This window comes from Diospyros lotus, chromosome 2 (genome assembly GCF_014633365.1).
Source record: "Diospyros lotus cultivar Yz01 chromosome 2, ASM1463336v1, whole genome shotgun sequence".
NCBI classification, from domain to species: Eukaryota; Viridiplantae; Streptophyta; class Magnoliopsida; order Ericales; family Ebenaceae; genus Diospyros; species Diospyros lotus.
In genome coordinates, this window is record NC_068339.1 from 8623255 (window position 1) to 8646740 (window position 23486).

The window sequence follows — 23486 nt, forward strand, 5'->3', positions numbered from 1 at the left end:
ATCTCAAAAGGTGTTTTTCCACAAATAGTAGTTGATGGCAACCGATTAATGAGATGACTCGCATATGTCACAGCCTCAGCCCAAAATTATCTACCCAACCTAGTGGACAACATATACCGAACTTCCTCTAGTAACGTTCGGTTCATGTGCTCTGCCACCCCATTTTGTTGCGATGTATCTCAACCCAAAATTGTCTGCCCAACCTAGTGGACAACATAACCGAACTTTCTCTAGCAATGTTCAGTTCATGCACTCTGCCACCCCATCCTGTTGCGGTGTATCTCTAACTGTAAAGTGTCGAACAATACATTCATCTTGGCAAACCTTGTCAAATGGATCATTTCTATACTCACCACCATTATTTGTTCTGAGTGGTTTAATCCTTCTGTCAGTTTGAGTTTCCACCATATTTTTCCATTTAAGAAAACATCCCAGCACTTCAGCATTTTTCTTTAAAGAATACACTCAAATTCTTCGGGAATAATCATCAACAAAGGTCACATGGTAGTGTTTGCCTCCCATAAATGTTATCTTGGATGGTCCCCACACATCTGAGTGAACATAATCTAGAATACCTTTGGTATCATAGTGATTAGTGGTTAATTTTATAAAAATTTTGTTATAATTATACCCTTCTTTTGATCTTAAAAATAGTTTAAATTAGATATTAATATATATTTTATGGTTATATGCAAGTTTAAATTGAAAAATGAATGAAATGAAATTTTAAAGTAAAATTTAATAATAATAATAATAATATATAAAATTATATATAATACATATACATCATTATATGCATGCATGTAATATATATATATATAATCTAATCTAATATATATATGTGTCATGTGTAATACATATATATAATATATAATTTATTAATAACATTAAATTATTTTTATTTTTTTTTAGGCATGAAGAATTCAAACCCATGAAGACTTAAAGTCCATGAAGAATTCAAATCCATGAATAAATCAAGTCCATGAAGAATTCAAATCCATGAAGAAATCAAACCTATGAAGAAATCAAACCCATGAAAAATTAAAGTACATGAAGAATTCAAGCCCATGAAGAATTAAGGCCCAATTTGAGCAACCCATGGAAAATATTATTTGGAGAAGGCCCAAAGATTATTTTTAATCCTAATAAAGATTAAAAACCAATTTATAGAAATCTATTTTTATTTTTTATGTGAGAGCTTTATTAGGTGTGTTTTTTAGCTAAAATCCATTTAACTTTATGAGTGCTTTATTAGGTATGTATTTTAGCTAAAATCCATTTAATATTAGGTGTGTATTATAGCTAAAATCCATTTAACTTTAAGTGTGTGAGTGCCCATTAGATATAATTATGTCTAGTTGAATAATTGAAATTGTGTGGTTTGTATTGCATCTTGTGGCCTATAAATAGATCACTTGATTGCATTTGTAAGTGTGATTATTATTCTTGAATAAAAGTTTAGTTGTTTCCTTATAATTCTCTCTTTGAGAATTGTTTTTGTTCTTTCTCATTTTCTTTAGTACTTTCTCTTATAATCTTACTTCTTTTTTTTTCTTCTTTTAAATTCTTATGTCATTTATTGTCTTTTAATTATTCACCGCCTAAATGGCCGGTTAATTTATGCCTTTAAATTCCTGCAATTTTAATTCCTGTCTTTTAATTATTCACCGCCTAAATGGCCGGTTAGTTTATGTCTTTAAATTTCTGTAATTTTAATTCTTGTCTTTTAATTATCCACCGCCTAAATGGTCGGTTAGTTTTTACTATTTTAATTCCTGCCATTTAAATTTTGTTATTTAAATTACGTCATTTAAATTCCTGTCAATTAACTTTCAAATAAAAATGAGTAGCTAAATCTAATCTTGGGTTAAGGCAAGGACAGTGTCCAACGCCAATAATTCCCAAAGAAAGCTGCGCTTTAAATAAGTAACATTAATTTAAATTTCAATATGAGTGTGTATTAATTATTAAAAAATCACCAGGTTTGGATTGGAGCGTAAGCCTAACTTAGAGCTTTCATGCCATGTATGAGAGTTACTAGAACTGGAAACACTATCATACCTAAACCCAGATGATTAATTTAGTTGTTTTGTGTATTAATTACAATTGGATTTATGGTGGTTGCTTAAATTAGAATCTCGCATATCATGTATGGGAATTGCTTAACCTAGAACTATCATCATCTCTAATTGCATTTAATAACAAACCCTCATATCTGAAATTAAATTAATGTTGCTAATCTTTTATGCTAAAATTTGGGAATCAACGAGTTGGTACTGAAATTGTCTTAACTCAAGCACTATCCAAATTCATATTTTTACGTTTAATGTTTATTTCAATTTTTGCCTTACTTTATTTTCTAGTATCTGTTGTTTAAAAACAAAACCATAAAAAATCTTGTTGTCAATTTGTCCAAATGTGTGTGCGTGTGTGTGACATTCTTTTTCTTTTGCCATAAATAAATCTCTCAGTGGACGACCTGGATTCATCCAGAAAATATAAATTTAAATTTGGACTACAACTGCACTCGTACACTGGCGAGTATAAACCTCTCACTAAAATAAAAAAAAATATAAAAGTTTTATTATGATTTGTTTTTATTGTGTTTTAATTGCAGGGTGAGAGTGCAGTCACATAGATTGTACTGTCAAATTTCATTCTCATTTGCTTCCTCTTAACATAGTGCTCACAAAAGTCTAATTTGTAGGTTTTGACATCTTTTAATAATCCTTGCTTGGCTAAAATTTGCAAAGATTTTTCACTTTCATGTCCAAAATGCATATGCCACAGTTTGGTTGCTTTTATATCCTTATCATCATCTGAAGCCATTGTTGTTGTTGTCCTAATAATTGCATTACCCTGATAGTAATACAAGTTATTTTTCCTTCGTATACCTTTCATCATTACAAGTGCGTCAAAGATCATTTTCATTACTCTGTTTTTTGCAGTTACTTTCAATCCCTCAAATTTCAATGTTCCCACGGAAATGAGATTCTTTGTCAAACTCAGCACATATCTCACATCTGCCAGTATTTTTGTTGATCCATCATGATTCCTCAAATGGATTGTGCCAACTTCGGTTGTTTCACAAGGTGTGTCGTTTGTTGTGTAAACAACTTCTTCATTAAGTTCTTGAAAGTCAAAGAACCAGTTTCGATTGGGACACATGGTGGCTGCAACTTGAATCCAAAAGCCAAGCACCAGATAACTTGTTTAAGACGTAAGAACTAGTGAAAGGTCTAAACTTTCATTATCAAATTCAACAACATTTGAGACAGCATTCCCTTTGTTAGATCTGCCTTTAACTTTTAATTTTGGGCAGTTCTTCTTCCAATGGCCTTTCTCTCGACGAAAAGCACACTCATCTTTGTTTGGTCTGGATAATTTGAACTAGATCTCCTTCTCTTTCCTTTCTTCTGACTTTGCGAACGACCTCTTGTAATCAATGCTTCTGATAAGCTATGCGTTGACTCTTTTTTATTTTTATTTCTTAACTCATAGCTATACAAAACAGCACAAACTTCACTAAGGGACACCTGAACCCTCCCATGAAGCAGAGTAGTTTCAAGAAATTCAAACTCCTCATGAAGGGATCCCAACAGCATTAAAGTCAAATCCTCATCTTTGAACGTTTCATCTAAATTCATCAAATCAGCTACCAACTGATTAAAGGTAGTGATATGATCATTTATCGTGGTACCAGGAACATAACTAAAACAAAATAATCTCTTTTTCTTGTAGAGCTTATTCTGACCGTTTTTTTTCAAAAAAAATTTCTCTAATGCCTGCCTTCCATAGTGTACTAGCAAAATTTTCGTTCAAAAATGCATATTTCTGTTCTCTGGACAAGTATGATCAAATTGTACCACATGCCAATCGGTTGATTGTCTTCCATTCTCTTTCTTTAATACCATTTGATTTATTTTCTTCAATGGCAATATCTAAATTTTGCTGAAAGAGAGCGTCTAGAACTTAGCATTGCCACATGCCAAAATGACTCGAACCATCAAACACTTTTATTGCAATTCTTGTATTCAACAAATTTCTCGCCCAAGTGGACGAAGACGAAACTCCTGATGTGGATTGTTCTAAACTTTTTTCGCCTACCATTTCTACATTCTTTGACATCTTCTATATTCAATAATTATCGAACAGAACAATTCAAGAAAATCTTTTTTAATATGAAAGATCAAACACAACTGCTTTCTAATATGAAAGATCAAACTAAATTGTAACCACAAAACATACTTAAAAAACCTTAAATTCTAATACTAATTGTTGAGAAAATTAAATAATTTTTTCCAAAATCAAAAACACTGTAAATAATACCTAGCGAAAACTATTAAATATATTTTATTAGTTCAACCAATATGGCCTAAGTTCTTAAATACTACCAAATATTTCACTAATATTCATGGAAAAAAAATACAAAGAGGGAAAGAGAGAAAAACAATGTGAAATTGTGGGATGAATTTCCAAAGGGGTGTGTGCGCTTTTATAATGGAAAGGGACCTCCCTTCCCACTCAATTAACGATGTGGGATTGGGAGTGAGCCACAAACCAACACTTTGTTCCGGCTATTTTTATAATTTTACATGTTTTCTTGGGAATCCCTTGGATTTATGCATGAAGTCTTCCCCCAAAGTGAAATCTATGGCTGGTTGATTCTATTCTTTTCTAGTGGATGCAATGCTCCATTGCTCCCATACTTGTGTTTTGGATCCAAGGTCTGATGTCATAGTTATGCAAGTATATGGAAAAAAAAAAAAAAAATCACCATAAGCTTTAACAAACTTAAATGTCTGGTTGAGAAAAGTATAGCATACTGCTGTGCTTTGACACGGTTTCCCCTTGTTGCTCCATATCTCTCCTAGGAAAGTTAGGAGGCTTTCTGGCGATCTCAGTTTCTTGTGAAACAATCCTATTAAATTCAATATGATTCAGGAGTAGCTTATATCCTAATTTTGGTTCTTTCAGAAAAACCATTTATGTGAAATTTGATGCTAAGTTTGATTCTTCAGGTTGTACATGTGATTTCCTCTGGCTTATAAATCTCAAGCATCGACTTTGAGGAGTTCCCTCTAACGGAGTTAGTGGCTGAGGAAAAAGTTCAATGTTCCCTAAAATTATTGAAGTTGTCTTGTAGAAAAGACGAACTAATCTATTATTCATTCACCATTGGTGCAAATTGGCAAGGAATGGAAGATAAGGGTGGTTTCTTACAGTCAACAGGTGATATATATGTGCTGTATTGCATAAAGGGAAGTTAAATCTATACAATGGCCTTCGAGGTGCTCACCTAGATGCTTCATTTTCCTTGATTTGATTTGGCCTAGAAAAGGTTTGTGTTAAGTTTTACTTTGGAATGCAGGCTTAAGAAACATTGGGAAGAACCAACAACGTAGCATACACTAAAATGTGGTATCTTACCGTGTTGGTATTTTAAATGTTAATATAATTGGAACGTGAATTAAGATAAGTAGTATACTTGCGAGTGGTTTTCTTTAAATCTGATTTCCTAAAAGTAAAAGGAGAAAGAAAATGATAGTTTGTATTCAAGTTATCCCTTTTCTGTAAAAACGGACAAAGGTTTACATGATTTCCCCTAATTGTCCAACATGTCCCTCCCACTAAAACAATATTAGAAGATTAGCATCAGGACATATGGGTGTGACTTTAACAAGCTATGTTTTCCTTCATATTCCATGAATATTTCAGAAGTTGCTCTCCTTCCAGTGTTGGTAATTATCATTTATCAAAACTCAAAAAACCGTATGCAGTGTGGCAAGATTATGAGACGAACCATTTGTATGTTACTTGTCTTTCTTTGTTGTTGTTTGTAGTTTCATGGAGATTTAAGAGCTATATAAACTCAACCATCAGGGAAACATACGGGCTTTAATTAGGGGATCTGGCATATGAGAAACGGAAGGAGTTCATAATGAAACACAAACTCCCCTGGGACATATCCCTCTCATTTCCTTCCACTCTGAAGCGAGTGTCAGGCCAGCAGTCCTCGCCACAATGTCTCTCATATAGCGCATGCAGAGCTGCCCTGGCTCCCCATTCCCGGCTTTGGCAGCAACCAACCCGATGATGCCCAAACTGGCTGCAGAGTGCCTTTGGTAATTCCCGTCTCTGCTACCATGGCCGTGCGCGCACTCCACCTAAAACAAAGGTGCGGGGAGAAGAGAGATGGCCCGCTGACTTGTCGGGATGCTGAAGTCCCCGGCTTAGTCCGGACTGAAAGCTCGATCATGCTTGGATGGTGTACTCTTTCTGGAAGAGGAACATAAATGAGCAGAGCCGGTCCCGGGTGTTTTAGGGCCCAGGGCAATTTTTTTTTTAAGTGTGCCCTTTATATAAATTAAATAAAAAAATAAAAATTACTAATTAATTAATTTTATTAAAATTATAAAAATTTACAAAAGGTAAGGAAGAATAATTTGGAACCTCATTAAAACCTTGTTTGGAGAAAACTCAATGAGACAAAACCCTAAACAAAGAAAAAAGAATACCATGTATTGTAAATATTGCATTAAAAAATAAAAACTATATATTTAAGTTTACATACTTTCTCCCGAATCTCCGTAAACATTTCTTGATTTGATCAATCTTCCTTTCATCTAGGGTTGTCAAAAAATATTCGAAAACCGATGAACTGGACCAAATCGGATCGAATCGTGCCTTTTGAATTGGTTCTATGGTTCAATGGTTATATTCTAGTTCTAAAAAATTAAAAATCGATATATTTGATTTGATTATTAATTTTTTTTTCAAACCATGGTTCAAACCGCTGCCTTCTTCTTCTCAATGCAACGGCCAAATAGCCGCTGCTTCATTACTTTAATGCAGTGGCTATTTAGCCGCTGCCATTCCAGATGCCGCGGCCAGAGGCCGCGGCTATTATCTTCATGCCGCAGCCAGAAGGCTGCGGCTTTTTTGATGCCGTGCCCTTCTGGCCACGGCTTTTCCTTGATGCCGCGGCCAGTGGCCGCGGCTTTTCTTAATGGACATGAACAGAAGATTATGCCATTATTTAATTCATAAAATTTTAGTTTAAAAACATTGCTATATTCAAATAAATCATGAATCACAGTAATATGATTCTCAATGACTTAACATGAAAAAAGCTCTGATACCACTTGTTGGAAACTTTAAATCCTTATGTGAAAACTATCACCTAAATACTAAGAATAATCATGTCAAATCATCAAGAATAAATAAACAATAAGCGGAAGCGTACCTGAATCCATAATGATTATATCTCTTTAAATTCGTGCGGCAAGCCTTCCAGATCAACACGAACTTCTTAGAGAATCCTTTAAGTTTCTCTTGACAACTAGTTTCTGATGATGGGATACAGAAACAAATCTGATTCGTTCGTCTGACCTGGGGACCATAACCGCTGTATTTATAGGGGTAACAACCCGTTACCCTAATTATGTTTCAGCCCATCAAAAAAACATAATTATCTTAGTATCTACACATTAAAGGCCCACACCCTATTTGATACATTAAAGCCCAAAACTTAACAGATCATTTTTTAAATTGGGCTTAGACTATTTGACAGTCCACGATACATAATTATTCACATATGAGCCCAATGTTAGATTAAGGATCCAACATATACCTCATATATATGATAGTGATCCATTGATCCAACCTTATTGAGTTAGTGTAATTTTTATAGTTATATTAAGTATCATCAGGATTAATGCCAGTGGTAGTTTACCCTTGAAAAAGAGAATGCAAAATGGAATTACCTAACTATTGTGGTTAATCAATGGATCAATCGTAAGTTATATCAATCATCCTTGAGGGCCTGTCTGGAGAAATTGTGGTATCCAACAAAAGCTGTACTTACAGTCCTTCATTGTACCAATGGCCTTACGAATTCATTTGTTATACTCCAGTTTGGTTAATCTATTTTCAGGTCTTACCTAGACGGTGCTAATGTGATTCTGATTTATGAGGATAATCAAGTTTTTTGCCGCCAAACACACCCTGAATCTGATTTCACTTGTGTTTTGACACCCCAAACAGCCTGGAAGAAAAAAAAAAAAAAAAATGGACATCAAAGCGTTAGAACCTTTAAATTAAAAAAAAATTAAAAATCATCACAACTTTAATTGTCAAAATTTCTCCAATTCATGGCAAAATTTAGAAACTTTAATTATGAAAATGTCTCTAGACTTATATTTTATATGGGACCAAATCATCAGCCCCTAGCTGTATTGGGTCTTCAAGATAATAATAATAAGAAAAAAGGTATTTAAATGATTGTTTTATCTTAAATTTCCTGACGTAACTTTGGTATTCCTAAATCACAATTTCTTCAAATTCGTGTTCTATATATAAGATTAAACCAAGATCTTGAGATAATGAAAAATCAGCCAACCGTGGAAAAAGTGAGTTCGTGGACAACCTCCAATACTTCAAAAAAAAAAAAAAAAAACCTAATTTGGTGCTTAACAACACAGTTAGCTCTTCAGAACCTTAATTTAACTTTGGTGACAGCTAGCTACCTTAAAAATTTTAGGATTTTGTGTGGATGATCACCTGATGGAAATTTGTGGCCATGGAAATGGGTCCAAACCACCATTCTAGCTATTTAGGCTGTAACGATCCGATCGAGCGATAGAAAGTATTGGAACAACTTATTCTGATGGGTCTACGTAAACTTTCCGGGAGGTCACTCATCCCTGAATTACCCTAGGTTAAGCACGCTTAACTTGGGAATTCTTTGCCAACATTCAGCCCAAAAGATATCCAACTGGTGTTGTTTCTTTTCTTACACTATTCTCGATATATACTAACTCTTCTGGGTTCTCGGGGTATTACATTCTGCCCCCTTAAGCACATGACGTCTTCGTCATGTGACCTTACAACCAGTCCCAGATCTCTCCCCCCTTGCATGGTCGATGTGGGATTCGCCTAAGGTGCCTACACGCACCCCCCATAGGGGCCTACACACCCCCATCGGGACTCAACCTCCTCGCTGAGGTTTGCCCCACCACCGCGCTCAGAGGTTCGGGGGTCGGCTCTGATACCACCTGTAACATCCCGCATCGAACGATAGGAATGACCGAAATAACTTATCCTGATGGGTCCATACGAACTTTCTAGGGGGGTCACCCATCCCTGGATTACCTTAGGTTAAGCACGCTTAACTTAGGAGTTCTTTGTCAACATTCAACCCAAAATGTATCTAGCTAGTGTTGTTTCATTTCTTACACTATTCTCGATATATACTAACTTTTTTAGACTCTCAGATATTACATAGGTCCCAAACAGCTCATGTTCCGTACTGTCCAACTAATAATTTGTTTTCTCAACAATAAAATTCTCTCTCTCGCTCTCGCGCTCTCTCTAGATTGAGTTGTTAGTTGGCAGGACATTGAAGTGATGTAGACCTTCCATATGTATTACATTCATCGCAGAGCTGCCAAACAACAATTTCGTGTAGTTGCCCCATTTCATTAATGCCTCAACTGGGTGCAGTATTAAAAGTCTCGTTCCTGTGCTCATGATATTGCACATCCAACCCAATTGTTTAATGAGAAGGGTCCTCAATACTTCCCTTGGAAATGGATGCTCTTAATTCCAAGGCTCCCCCTTCACTTCACTTCACTTCACTTCACTTCCCTGCATCATGTAGTCGTGTAATCATACTCATCACCATTAAAGGCTTCCTAGGTTTTGTCGTGCTGGTAAAAATAATATTTCATAACTAAATATATATAGTATTGTGATTATTAATGCAACAAAATTAAATAATCAATACTTCATTCATGTTATATATAAAAAAATATTTTGCAAAAATTTTACTACTGTGTGTGTATTAAATAAGCATTTTTAATAAAAGATTCGCTTGATTTTGCATAAAGTACTTTTTAGTAAAAATGTTTTATTAAAAGGTAAATAATTGCATATATATGCCTTTTTTTTAAAAAAAAAATCATATTTGAAAAATATTTCACATCAAGATCTAAAATAAAATAAAAAAACTAAATTAATAAATCAAAGCTATATATCAGATAACATGTTATTTTTAAAGTAAGGGGTGCCTTACTATATATATTATTCATTTAAAACGGCTTAACCTATTATTTTAGAAGAGGTTAAACAATATACTAAATATGCCAGGCAACACATAGCACTATAGCCTCCACCATGAGACCTTAGCCAAAAATATGAAGTATTGAGTTGCAGATGATTTTATTCTCATCTTATTAATTAATCACACTCTATTAATCTAGAGATTCACAATTCTTAGCTCAACTCAACCCTTCTAATTAATGCTTGTTTTTAAAGCATAATAATAATTATTTTTTTAAAAAAAAATCAATCTATTAGCTATTTTAGAATTTTTTGTATATATATGGAAAATACAAAAACATTTAGTAAGTATAGTATCACACCATATGTTTTATATAATGATGAGCATAGTAAAAACATTTAGTATTAATAAGCATATATAGTATCACAGTTTAATTATTAAATATTATTTTTATCAATACTGCTTCCACAACATAATTGTGAGAACACAAAACTTCGCATTAATTAATACCAAATAAGTTTTAAATTATGTATGATGAGTGGATTATTATGCGTGTTCGTGGGAATTTATAGAGATGATCATTATTTAGTCAAATTTCAAATTAAAACGATAAATTTTGATCAAGTTTTTTTTTTTTTTTTACTAAATTTTAGTTTCGTTTAATTTTGATATGAAAAAAAAGAAGTTTTCACTTTCCTTCTAAAACCAGCATTTCATTTTTAATTGAATAAATTAAACTGATGGACATGCATTAATTATTTTATAAAAATACCACCAAATTTTATGATATTGCCACTACTATAAACCTAGGTTAAAATTTAACAGAATAATTATATTTACTAAAATATCTTAAAGTTTTAGTTAACTTTATTAAAATCATTAGTTATTTGATTAATTTTTATTATTCCAATAGTTTTTGAAATTTTATTTTTTATTATACATATTTGATTAATTTAGTTTCATTTATTAAATCACACTATGACCAACTAAAATAATTACATGCTCCCCATATAATAATATCTTAATACGCATATGGAGTATATAGTAACGGCGAGTTTTATAGGGGAAAAAAATCAATTGATTCAATAGATCCAGCTAAAAATTACAAGTTTACTAGTATTATGATAAATAACCATATAATGTGAATATTTCTAAAACTCTTTTATAGTGGAGCCAATCGAATTAATTAACTTCTTAAATAATGTTTGTTAATTAAGATATAGATTAGAATGAAAAAAAATAAAATATAAAAAATATTTCAGATTTTTATAATTTTTAATGTATTTATTAAACTTATTTGTCAACCATTAAAAAATAAGTTATATGACTTTTTATCCATTATTTTCTAAATATACTTATCTGTTATTCCTTCAATATAAATATATCTTACACTTAATAAATAAGAAAAAAAATTATTAATATGTCCTATAATGTATTTTAAAAAATTTAACAAATAATTTAATAAAAAATTTAGAATATTTTTTAACCTTATATTAAACATTTTATATTTTAATTTAAAAAATATTTTAACATGATCTTAATATAATTTTATATTCCTAATTCTTTTAACAAACATTGACTAACTGAAAATCTATCCACTCGATATAACGGCTGGTTGCCCTAATTATGGTTATAACCATCATTCATCACTATCTCTAAACACTATGCCAACGATAGTAGATGTGGCTAATCATTTTACGTACGGATTGAGAAATTTTGCAAATGAACCAATAATAGAGGATTTTACTTAGAATTTATATACAAATTTTGTTATTATTAATTATATATCCTCTCTCACTTTGGATCAATAAGATTTAAGTAGGCATGAACAGAAATGTGCGCGATTTAATTATATATAATATAACTTGTGGTGGGGGGATCCGAGGGGAAGTCAAAAATATCCAATTATGAATTTCTCTTGTGTAGACCACTAATTAATACTTAGATACTTCTATAGTGCATCTAATTAATTAACTAATTTGCCTTAGTTTATAAGCTTAAGTGGGAGAATCAATAATCACATTGTAAATAAATTATTAATAGAATAATATAATTAGATGTGCTAAAAACTTTATGGGGTGGGATTATGCCTGTCCTTTTGTTGTTATTTTTATTATTTACAATGGGACTTTGAGTAGATACTACTCTAAGTTAACTGGGCATTTGATATCTGAATTAAATTGTAAGCACTCCCGCCCCGGATTTCCCCAATTACCCAGACTATTCAAATGGAAGTACCTACGGAAGAAGAAAGAATAGAATACAAGATAAAAATTATCCTGTCATACATACACAAAAATAAGAACAGCACAAGTGAACCTAAACACATGCATGCACTACAGCTACTCCGCTAACACAGCGGTCACATGATAAATAAATAAACACAAACTCTTGTACTGACATACACGAGACTCGAGAAAGGACCTAGCACAGTACAAAATAATAGAGTAAATCTTACTCAGACATTAGAGTTGACGGGATTGCCTGTACACCATACCGACTCTGCCGCTAAAGCTGACTCCCTTACCATGGCCCACGCTGTCACTACCTGGAATGATGGAAAGCAAAGTGAGTCGAAAGACTCAGCAAGTATAAAGAAAGAAAGGCTGAAGGCTGTATAAATCCAATAAACTTCCCCAGAATACCAACCCCCAAGTACACACAAGCCATGAGACACTACAACACAATAGTATAGCATAATGAAAGCACATACCAATCCTTGGGGCCCACACAAGACACATGACACCCAAAACCCATACCAACTTGTCGCTACCCTGAAAGGCAACATAAGTCTCCAACAAACCTGCGCGCGCCATCCCGGGTCAGTACTCTCGTCACCTGTGTGTCCGTGTCGGTACTCCCGACACCCGAGCCATAGGCTCCCTCGGAACGGTCCTCCCGTCCGAGAACTAATAACTACCAATAACCATGTAATGCACATAAAAATACAATGGCGTAGTGAGCATCAACATGATACACTGGCGCCCATACATCCAGGCATCAGTCCATGCTCCGCCCACGTAGTAAACCACACACAATGCATATGCCTGTGATAGATGTAACCTAACCAAGCTAGAATGTCTGTGTCTAATCATACTCAATAAATGAATATCCCAACATGCAACCCGTACCCATGTGCATATCAAATCATGAACAGTAATATAATGAATCTAATCGTGCAGTAAATCACATACTGGCAGAGCTAGTCAGCAATGCCCGGCACCGATCAATGGCCAGTGACTATGAGTGTCCACCTGATGATCCACTTCAGGGCCGTACAATAGTCTACCCCAATGTCACCAAACAGCCGACCCCTGCCTCACTACTCGATAGCTCTAACCGAACCATAAATAAATCCAAAAAAATTGTAAATAAATCCGCACATCTAGGAACCTAGTTCCAATTGGGTTCGACATCATTCTGAAAGGAATGGGGGCAATACAAACCCCCGTAGGCACTCAACAACTAAATTCTAGAAGTCTCGGATTTAATTTAAATTAAAACAAATGAATAATAATTCAACAAATAAAGCTAGGCGCCGAATTAGAGTAAGGGGGGTGATAAATACGAAAAATCACGGGGTTTCTTACGGAAATTAAAGAACATGAGGAGAGGGTTAGGAACTTGCCTGAAATCGGCTCCTTTCAGCCTCTCTATGCGAATTAAAACATTTCCTAGCAAATAACACAACCGAGACTTAAATTAATTAATTCTAATTGCGTAAAATTTATAATTTAAACATATCACGCTTCTACTAATTTTTACCCATGTGCCTTGTAACGCCCTGTTAATGATGATTTAATTTAATTTTGGGGTAATTGGATTTAAAAGAAATATCAAAATAATTTGTTGTGATTAAATAAAATTAAATTATGTGATTTTAAGGAAATAAGAAATTAAGATAATTAATTTTGTTATTTTAGGAATTTCTAGAATTAGAAAAAATTAAAATAAATCAGATTGTGTGATTTTTGGAAGTTCAGGGTGTTAGTGTAATTAATATGGTGGGTGAAAGTGTAATTAATGGAAAGTTAGGGGTGCTGGTGTGAATTGCAGAAGAGGCCAAAAGTCTTCTTTAAATTTAATGGTTGCGTATATGGGTTAAGAAGGCATGCGGGCGCGAGCGGTTGCGTGCGAGGCGGCCAGGCAACGGACGCGGCTTCGAATCCGCGGCCAGGCGCGCAAGGCTAAGGATTTTCGGCTGATTTTAATCAGCCATAGACGTCAAAACGACATCGTTTTGATAGAAGTGGTGACCTCTCCAGCGGCTGGCCGTGCGCTGCCACGTGGTGCCCCCTCCCTTGCTCCTTTTTGGCCGTAATTAAAGCCCGATTTTGGGCTTTTTTTTGTATCAAAACAGTGAGCAAACAGCAGTAAAAGTTTGGGAGAAAAACCAGTGTGCTCGCGGGAAAAATTTGAGAATTTGGAGCTTAAATTCAAATTAAATCTCGTTTAATTCCTGATTTAATTATCCAGGTATGTACCCAAGCTAGTAATTAACATTCTGTGCAGTTGAAATTTTGTTTAGGGTCCAATTTTATTAATTTTGGTAATAATTGGGATATTGCAGTTTGTATAACTTTAACCGCGTTTAGTCAAAACGGGCCTAAGGCTATCTTCAAAAAGGCAAGTTCTTTATACCCTCATTGTCGATTCTTTCGATGTCAATTTATTTGACCTCCCTTCGTTGATTTTGGCTGTTAATAAATTATGGAATTTTAAACGGTGTGTTTAATAATTTAATTTATTAACCTAGTTTCGAGGGTATTATTTGTTGGTTGCCTACGGGGGTTTGTATCACCCCCAAGCCTATAGGAATGATGTCGTACTCACCCGGGGCTAGATTCTTAGCTGTCGGGTATTATTATTGGATTTTTGGTTATTTATTGACTAGAGCGGCTGTGCAGTGGGGGCAAGGTTTAGCTGTTCGGTGACAATGTGACTGTCGTACGGTCTATCTTAGGCCGTTAGATGGTCTCTCCTAGTCACGGACCGCTAACTGGTGTTAGACACTGCTGACTAACTCTGCCGTTATGTGATTATAGCATGCCTGATTATATTTTATTCTTGTTACATGGTTTGGTATGCACATGGGTACGGGCTGCATGTTGGGATTATCATGATTTGGTTATGCTTTATCACGGTTATCCTAGTTTGGTCAGGTTGCATCCAGCACGGGCATATGCATCACATGTGGTTTACTATATGGGCGGAGCGTGGCCTGATGCCTGGATGTATGGGCGCCTTGTATCACGTTGATGCTCATTACGCCATTGCATTTTATTTGCATTGCATGGTTACTAGTAGTATTTAGTTATCGGATGGGAGTACCGTTCCGAGGGAACCTATGGCTCAACTGTCGGGAGTACCGACAGGGATACGGGTGACGGGAGTACCGACCCAGGACAGTGCGCACAGATTTGTTGGAGATCTATGTTGCCTTTCAGGGCAGCGGCAAGTTGGTATGGGACTTGGGTGCCAGGTGTTTTATGTGGGCCCCAAGGACCGGTATGTGCTTTTATTATGCGACACTGTTGCGTTTTTGCGTCACATGGCTTGTGTGTACATGTGGGTTTATATTGGGAGTGGTCTCCTCTTCTGTTTCATTTTCAGCCTTCATTTTCATATAAACTTGCTGATTCTTGAGACTCACCTTGCTTTCCATCATTCCAGGTAAGGGTAAAGCAAAAGTCGAGGGCGAGGACCGCGCCACCTAGCAGCCAGCCGTGTAGGTAGGGTGTACAGTTAGCTGCCCCCGTCTTCTCTGATGTTTTGTTAGGAGTTCTGACTCCTATTTTTGACTATGCCCGGCTGTTCCTTGTATCTTTTATTTGTTGGCACAGGTGTCTGTATATTTTTATATACTCCTTGATCGCTGTTCCAGCGGGGTACTTATAGGCGTGCATGTATATTGTTTTGCTTCCGCTATTATATTTTTCGTATGTATGCATGTCAAGGTATTTTTGTCTTATGTCTATTTCTCTTTCCTCTATGTAAGCGCTTTCGTTCGGATGGACCGGGCGGTTGGGATATCCGGGCGGGGGTGCTTACATACCTGATCACTTCCCATGCCGAAAAATCCCGAAATTCCTTTATTTTCCCCTTATTTTCCTTCTTTTTCTTTTCTTTCATTTTCTTTCTTCTTCTTCCTCTCTTTTTCTCATTCCCACGCCCCTGCTCCTGCGCCTTGCTTCTTCCTCTCCCTTCATTTCCTTCTCCCTTCATTTCCTCCTTCTTCTTCTTCTCGTGCGACTGCTGCTTCCTTCTTCTTTTCCATGGCGCGCGCACCAACTCGCCGCCGCCACTGCAACCGATCGCCCTTGCTCGCCTTCAATCGGCCATCTCATGCCACCGCGCCTGCTGGCCCGCTACTCCACCTTCGTCGCCGCTGCTGTTTGCTCAGCTGCCATGGCCGAGCTTTGCTCGGCCAGCTTCCATGGCCACCCGCGACTGCACTCGGCTGCCTCCAGCTAGCCCTTGGCCACCAACTCTCTCTCTCTCCCGATCTCCTTCTTTCCATACATTGTAAGCACCCCCACCCGGATATCCCAACCGCCCGGTCTATCCGAACGAAAGCGCTTACATAAAGGAAGATAAATAAACACAAGACAAAAATGCCCTGGCATGCATACATATAAAATACAACAGTGGAAGCAAAACGATATACATGCATGCCCACGAGTACCCCGCTAGAACAGCGGTCAAGGAGTATATAAAAATATACAGACACCTGTGCCAACAAATAAAAGATACAAGAAACAACCCGGCACAGTAAAAAATGAGAGACAGAACTCCTAACAAAACATCAGAGACAACGGGGGCAAGCTAAATGTACACCTACCGACACGGCTGGCTGCTAAGTGGAACGATCCTCGCCCTCGGCCTTCGCTTTACCCTTACCTGGAATGATGGAAAGTAAGGTGAGTCGTAAGACTCAGCAAGTTATAAGAAAAGGAAGGCTGTACAATAAATAGAGGAGAAGGTCACCCCAAATATCGTCCCACACATACACACAAGCCATGAGACACAACAATACAATAGTGCAGCATAATAGAAGCACATACCGATCCTTGGGGCCCACATAAGATACCTGGCACCCAAGTTCCATACCAACCTGCCGCTGCCCTGAAAGGCAACATAGATCTCCAACAAACCTGTGCGTACTGTCCTGAATCGGTACTCCCGTCACCCATATCCATGTCAGTACTCCCGACACCCGAGCCATAGGCTCCCTCGAAACTGTACTCCCGTCCGAGAACTAAATACTACTAGTAACCATGCAATGCACATAAAATGCAATGGCGTAGTGAGCATCAACGTGATACACTAACGTCCATACATCCAGACATCAGGCCATGCTCCACCCATATAGTAAACCACACGCGATGCATATGCCCGTGCTGGATGCAACATTATCAAGCTAGGATGTCCGTGACCAAGCATAACCAGATCATGAAAACCCCAACATGCAGCTCGTACCCATGTGCACACCAAAACATGCAACAAGAAATAAATGATACCAGTTATGCTATAATCACGTAACGGCAGAGCCAGTCAACAGTGCTTGGCACCGGTCAACGGTCAGTGGATAGGAGAGACCAGCCGACGGCCTAAGATAGACCGTACGACAGTCACTCCGTCACCGAACAGCCGATCCTTACCCCCACTGCCCAACCGCTCTAGCCTATAAATAACCAAAATCCATAATAATGCCCGAACAGCTAAGAACCTAGCCCCGAATGAGTACGGCATCATTCCCACAGGCTTGGGGGTGGCACAAACCCCCGTAGGCAACCAACGAATAAAATCCTCGAGACCAGTTTAATAAACTAAATTTTAAAATAAACTGTTTAAAATTCCATAATTTATTAACAACCGAAACAAACGAAGAGAGGTCAAATAATTTGACAACGAAAGAATCGATGAGGAGGAACTTGCCTTTACGAAGATATCCTTAGGTTCAATTTGACCCAACAAGGTAAAATTTATACAAACTGCAACATCCAAATTATTTGCCAAAATTTCGACCGTACAGAATATTAATTACTAGCTTGTGTACATACCTGGGTAATCAAAACTTGAATTAAACTGGATTTAATCCTAATTTTTCCACCAAAATCTTCCAATTTTCCTCGCGCTCGCGCACTGCCTTTTTTCAATTTCATTTGTTGTTTCTGCTGCATTAAAAACGCCCGAATTGGACTTTAAATTCATGCAAAAAGGAGCGGACGAGAGGGCGCCACGTGGCAACGTTGGGGAGGCCACCGCCTCACCGAAACGACGTCGTTTCGGACGCCCATAGCTGATTAAAAATCAGCAAAATCCCTTGCCTCGCGCGCGCACCCATGGCCATTCGAACCCGCGACCTCGCCCTCACCCACACGCCTGCGCCACACATTGCCTTCATACATATAGCATACTGCATTAAATTTAAAGGGGTCTTCGGTCCCTTTTTCGAAATCACGCCAGCCCCCTCCAACTTCCATTATTTACACACACACCCCCTTAATTAATTACACTAACGCCCGAAACTTCTAAAAATCTCACAATTTCATTTATTTCAATTTTTTTCTTATTCTAGAATATTCTAAAATAATAAATTAATTACCTTAATTTCTTATTTCTTAAAATCACATAATCTAATATTATTTATAACAACAAATTATTTTAATATTTCTTTTAATTTAAATTAACTCAATAATTAAATTAATTTACTATTTACGGGTCGCTACACCATCTCCCTCACTTCCTCTATCTCTCACTCTCTGCTCACTCCCGAGCTCACCCTCTCAAACTCTCACTCTTTCTCTTTCTCCTCTGTTTTTCTCTTCTGTTTCACTTTGAAAAAAGCGACCACTGTGCAAAGCGTAGCCTCTAAGCATACGCTCACAACCACACATTTTTAAACATTTTAATTAACTAAATTTAATTTACATTTTTATTATTTTTGTAATTATATTATTATTATCATTATTATTATTATCTTAATACCTTAAATCCTCAAATACAAAAATTTAATAATTATTTTCGTCTCCAAAATTTTTGGGATATTACATAAATAATAATGATAAGATGAAAATAAAAATGAAATAAAATAATAATGATATTAATTAATATTAATATTATTTTTATATAATAAATGAGATGTTTTTACTTACTTGAAATTATATAAGTATTTTAAAAATGTCAAACTGCAAATAAACTTTCACTAATCATCATTGGTTATGAAACAACCATTTTTCCTATTGATCACAAAAATATGTTTTAACAATCTAATTTTGAACCAAAGAGTTACAAAAAAATATATATATTTTTAAATAAAAAAAGATATAAAAGTAAAAGACGTTTTCTAATATTTATATATAAGTTTTTAATATATATATTTGAGATTATTTAATTTGATCAAATTCAGAATATCAACAATAATAAATTAATGGAAGGAAAAAAAGTAAAAGATTTTCAAAGTGAAGAGTATTACTATTGCTTTTTGCTTGTTCTTATGTCAGTTAACATGACATAATATAAAATATCATTATAAATATTAAGTTTTACTTTTTGTTTATTTATTATGATATTTATAATTTTCTAAATATATATATATATATTTTTAGCCCCCTCTGTTCCGTTTCATCCAAAATATCTCTCCATTCTCCTCTTTCGAAGTAGGTCATCAGTGAATGATGGGTTACGGGCCTCCCTCTCTCCCGAGTGTGATTTTGTTCACCTTTTAACGGAAGTGGCCATCACCCTCACTACTTTTGTGAGGTGAAGAATAACGATCACCTCACAAAAGCAGTGAGGGTGATGGTCACCTTTAACTCCGTTATTCTTCACCTCACAAAAACAGTGAGAGTGATGGTCACCTTTAACTCCGTTAAAGGGGCGAACAAAGTCGCTATCCCCCCCCCCCCCCGGGGCAATGTGGGTAATCTATAAATTGACTCAAGCACAGAGAAATGCAGTATCCTCCACAACACATCTACCCCCCCCCCCCCCCCCCCCCTCTCTCTCACACACACGCACGTTCTGTAGGAGAATTATGCTCCTCTTTCTGTATTGAAGCCTGACCTACTTGTGCTGCGCCGGCCACCAATGACTGAACCGCCACCCACCACAGACACCGACTCAACTACCAACTCCAACTCGTCCTCCTCCGCCAAGCACAAGCCACCATACCCCAAGCGCACCAAACCAAACTCCGCCCCCACCACAGCGAACGGCACCAAGCACCCGGTGTACAGAGGAGTGAGAATGCGGGCATGGGGCAAGTGGGTCTCCGAAATCCGCGAGCCCCGGAAGAAGTCCCGCATCTGGCTTGGCACCTTCTCCACGCCCGAGATGGCAGCCCGGGCCCACGACGTCGCCGCACTAGCCATCAAGGGCAGCTCCGCCATCCTCAACTTCCCCGAGCAAGCCCAGCTCCTCCCCCGGCCCGCCACCAGCTCCCCGCGTGACGTCCAGGCTGCCGCAGCCAAGGCCGCCGCCATGCACCACCTCCGCCCCGCCCCCGCCCCGCCCTGTGGCTCCTCCGACGAGGAGCTGAGCGAGATAGTCGAGTTGCCGAGTCTCGGAACGAGTTACGAGTGGGCCAACGATTTCGTCTACGTCGACTGGGTGGACGCGGATGCGGATGGGGTTGGCTGGGGGTACCGCTATCCTCCCCAGTGGTTGCAAGAAGAAGAGAATGACGTGTCGATCCCAGAGACCATCGCTTCAACCAATTTCAGTGCCTTCTGTTGGCACTCTTATTAGTTAATGCTTGCTTCAGAAATGGCGTTCCAGTACGAGTTTTTTTATTATTATTATTATTTATTATTATTCTTTTTCTTTTGCTTGTTTGTTTTAAGGTTCTATGTGTAGCCCTTTAATTTGATTTTTTTTTCCTTAATTGTAATTGAGTTTAGCTTGATGAAGGGCTAAATTAATAAATTACTTACGTTTTTGTTTTCTTATTGGATGATTCTTATATTGAGCATGTGCCTAAAATTCTTTCTTGATGAAGTAAGTGTTCATTTATAATTAGTTAAAGTGTTAAGACTAATCTTCCAATCTCAAATTCACTCAAAGTCACATAAACGGATACTAAACTCGAATTTGCAAATTAATTACAACTTTTTCTCCTTTCAAACAAAAATCAAGCTTTCAAAGTTAATTGATATTAAATTTTAGTGCACGTGCCTAATTTTTATCTATTTTTTTAAGAAAAAAAGATTGACTTCTAACGTAAAAAGTGACAAGAAGTTAAAAAGGGTATCTTACTAATTAGGAAAAGAGGATGATAATGTCTAAAAGAGTCAAATTGCAATTTGGGGAAGACAATGGCAGAGTTTGACGCATCCATCCATTCATTTATTAATTAATTCCCTTTACAAAAAGCAGAGAAAGAAATTAAGACCCCTCTCCAAACTTAAGGGCTAATTACATCTACCTCCTTCAAGGTTTGTTTACTACAATTACACCCACCTTCTTTGATCAGAAGCTAATTCCGGGAACACCCCTAGCCGTAATTAACTTTTGTTCACCAGCCTTGCATTTTTTTTTGTTTTTTTTTCTTGTGATTTGATAATTGAATTTAATTTTTTGTTCGTCTTTTAAGTAAATAATATCTCACGAGACGTACTTCTAAGTACTTGGACCGTATTGGATTAAGTGCTACAAAATATGTGACCAATTCGATGGCAGCCTAGCTAGCTAGCTAGCCTATATGCGACTAATTTATGGATTATGAATTAGCTAGGAAAGTCTGATCATGTTCTAGAAGTAATCGGCATGCATGTGTAAGATTAAGAAAGCCAGCACATCAAAGAAAGACTTGACTTAGTTGTACGTTAAACACTTACCAATTAAGTTAATTAGGACTAATTAAGATGCAAGTCCAATGTAAGTGCATGTGGGTTAATTTTTCATCTTTCATTAATAATACAGTACTGAATATAATTAATTAAACAGAAATTTATGTACGTGTGAATTCGTTTTTAAAATCAAAATTAAGCCTCAAGCTTAATTATTAATTGCTAATTAAGAAAACTCTTAATTATACCCGTTATACGTACGTACGACCAAGCTAAAGCCAGCCAATAGAACACCTTCTGTACGTAAATCAAAATTAATTGGTTCCATTGATGTATATATAGCAAGTTGATCTGCAAAGTTATACCATATTTTACAATGATATATATTTATATATATAACCATTTAAAATTGTTCAACTGACTGAATTTACTGGCAATTTGCATATAATATATATATATATAATAGTTAGGAGTACTGTTGATTATGCTATAAATTTTAGCAACAAATATATTTGGATTAAGTTAATTAAGGTGGGAATTGATGTATTGGTCTTGTAATTAACAATTGAATTTTTTTTTTTAAAAAATAATGTAATTCAGTTTATTGATAGGAGATCGTAATTAAGTAACAGTCGTCTAGTTCTCAAAAGTCAACTCATCGATTGCGCGGGTAAGAACAATTAATGATTTCAGTTAGCTCCCTGTGCATTCCTATCCATTCACTATGTATCCACTGTTTGTAAATTAATTACTCACATCAATATTATGGAGGGGACAGGGTGGTCTCATCAAATAGGAAATATATATATATATATATATAGGTAGAGAATGTTATATAGCTAGCTAGGGCCGCCGCCCTCAACTTAATTAGATCGATGCTTAAATTGCCAATTAAATGGCTAATGGTCCGATCCTATATATTCATCATTCATTTTGTTAAATGTTTTCTCTAATTTCTAATGAGAAATTAATATTCTTTTAATTCCTAATGGCTAATAGTGCTGATAAGCTAGCTCGATCGGCTTTATTATTAATACCTCTCAACAACATATCATTAATTAGCTAGCTAGGACATCTTCTTCATGAATAATAATTACCTTCAAGGGAATAGTACGTTGAACGTCACGGCATGCACTAATTAATTTGTGTTGTGTGTGAGATTAATTAAAGCTGATTTTCCATTAGCTAATTGTCTACCACGTAGCATATAAAATGTGCTCGCGTGCGTACGTGGCAATGGGAATATTTAAGGAAATTGGAATAGCTAGCCCCTAGTACGTACAGTAGTAGAGTGTACATACATGCATTAATCTCTAAGGTAATTAAGGCATTTATAAACCAAGCCATACCATAATATATATAACATATATATATATATTAAAAACGTTTAAATACTCCTCATCACATGACAAGCGTTTAACTTATCCATCATCCAAATTGTATTCGATCGGTTATTTACTTTTTCTTTTACAGCAGTTACCCGATTGACTTTATAAGACCTTAAATCTAGCTAATTAATTTATCCCTCACGCGTGTGCTCCAACGTCACTTAATTTGCCATCAAAAACCAAATTGATTTCTCTTAGAATTAATAATCAAAACCAATTTCTCCCTCCTGGCCTCTCAGTCTC

At 36.2% G+C, this 23486-nt stretch overlaps 1 protein-coding gene across 1 annotated transcript; it reads left to right on the forward strand.

The window, feature by feature from the left end:
- Window positions 1-20070: 20070 nt before the first annotated feature.
- On the forward strand, window positions 20071-21019 carry LOC127795477 (ethylene-responsive transcription factor ERF039-like). The gene has a single exon (XM_052327169.1). The coding sequence runs from the start codon at window positions 20156-20158 to the stop codon at window positions 20813-20815; it is 660 nt and encodes a 219-aa protein (XP_052183129.1). The 5' UTR covers window positions 20071-20155; the 3' UTR covers window positions 20816-21019.
- Window positions 21020-23486: the final 2467 nt, after the last annotated feature.

Bases quoted from the DNA above. Each gene is read 5' to 3' on its own strand.
- LOC127795477 (XM_052327169.1), top strand. From the start codon at position 20,156: ATGACTGAACCGCCACCCACCACAGACACCGACTCAACTACCAACTCC.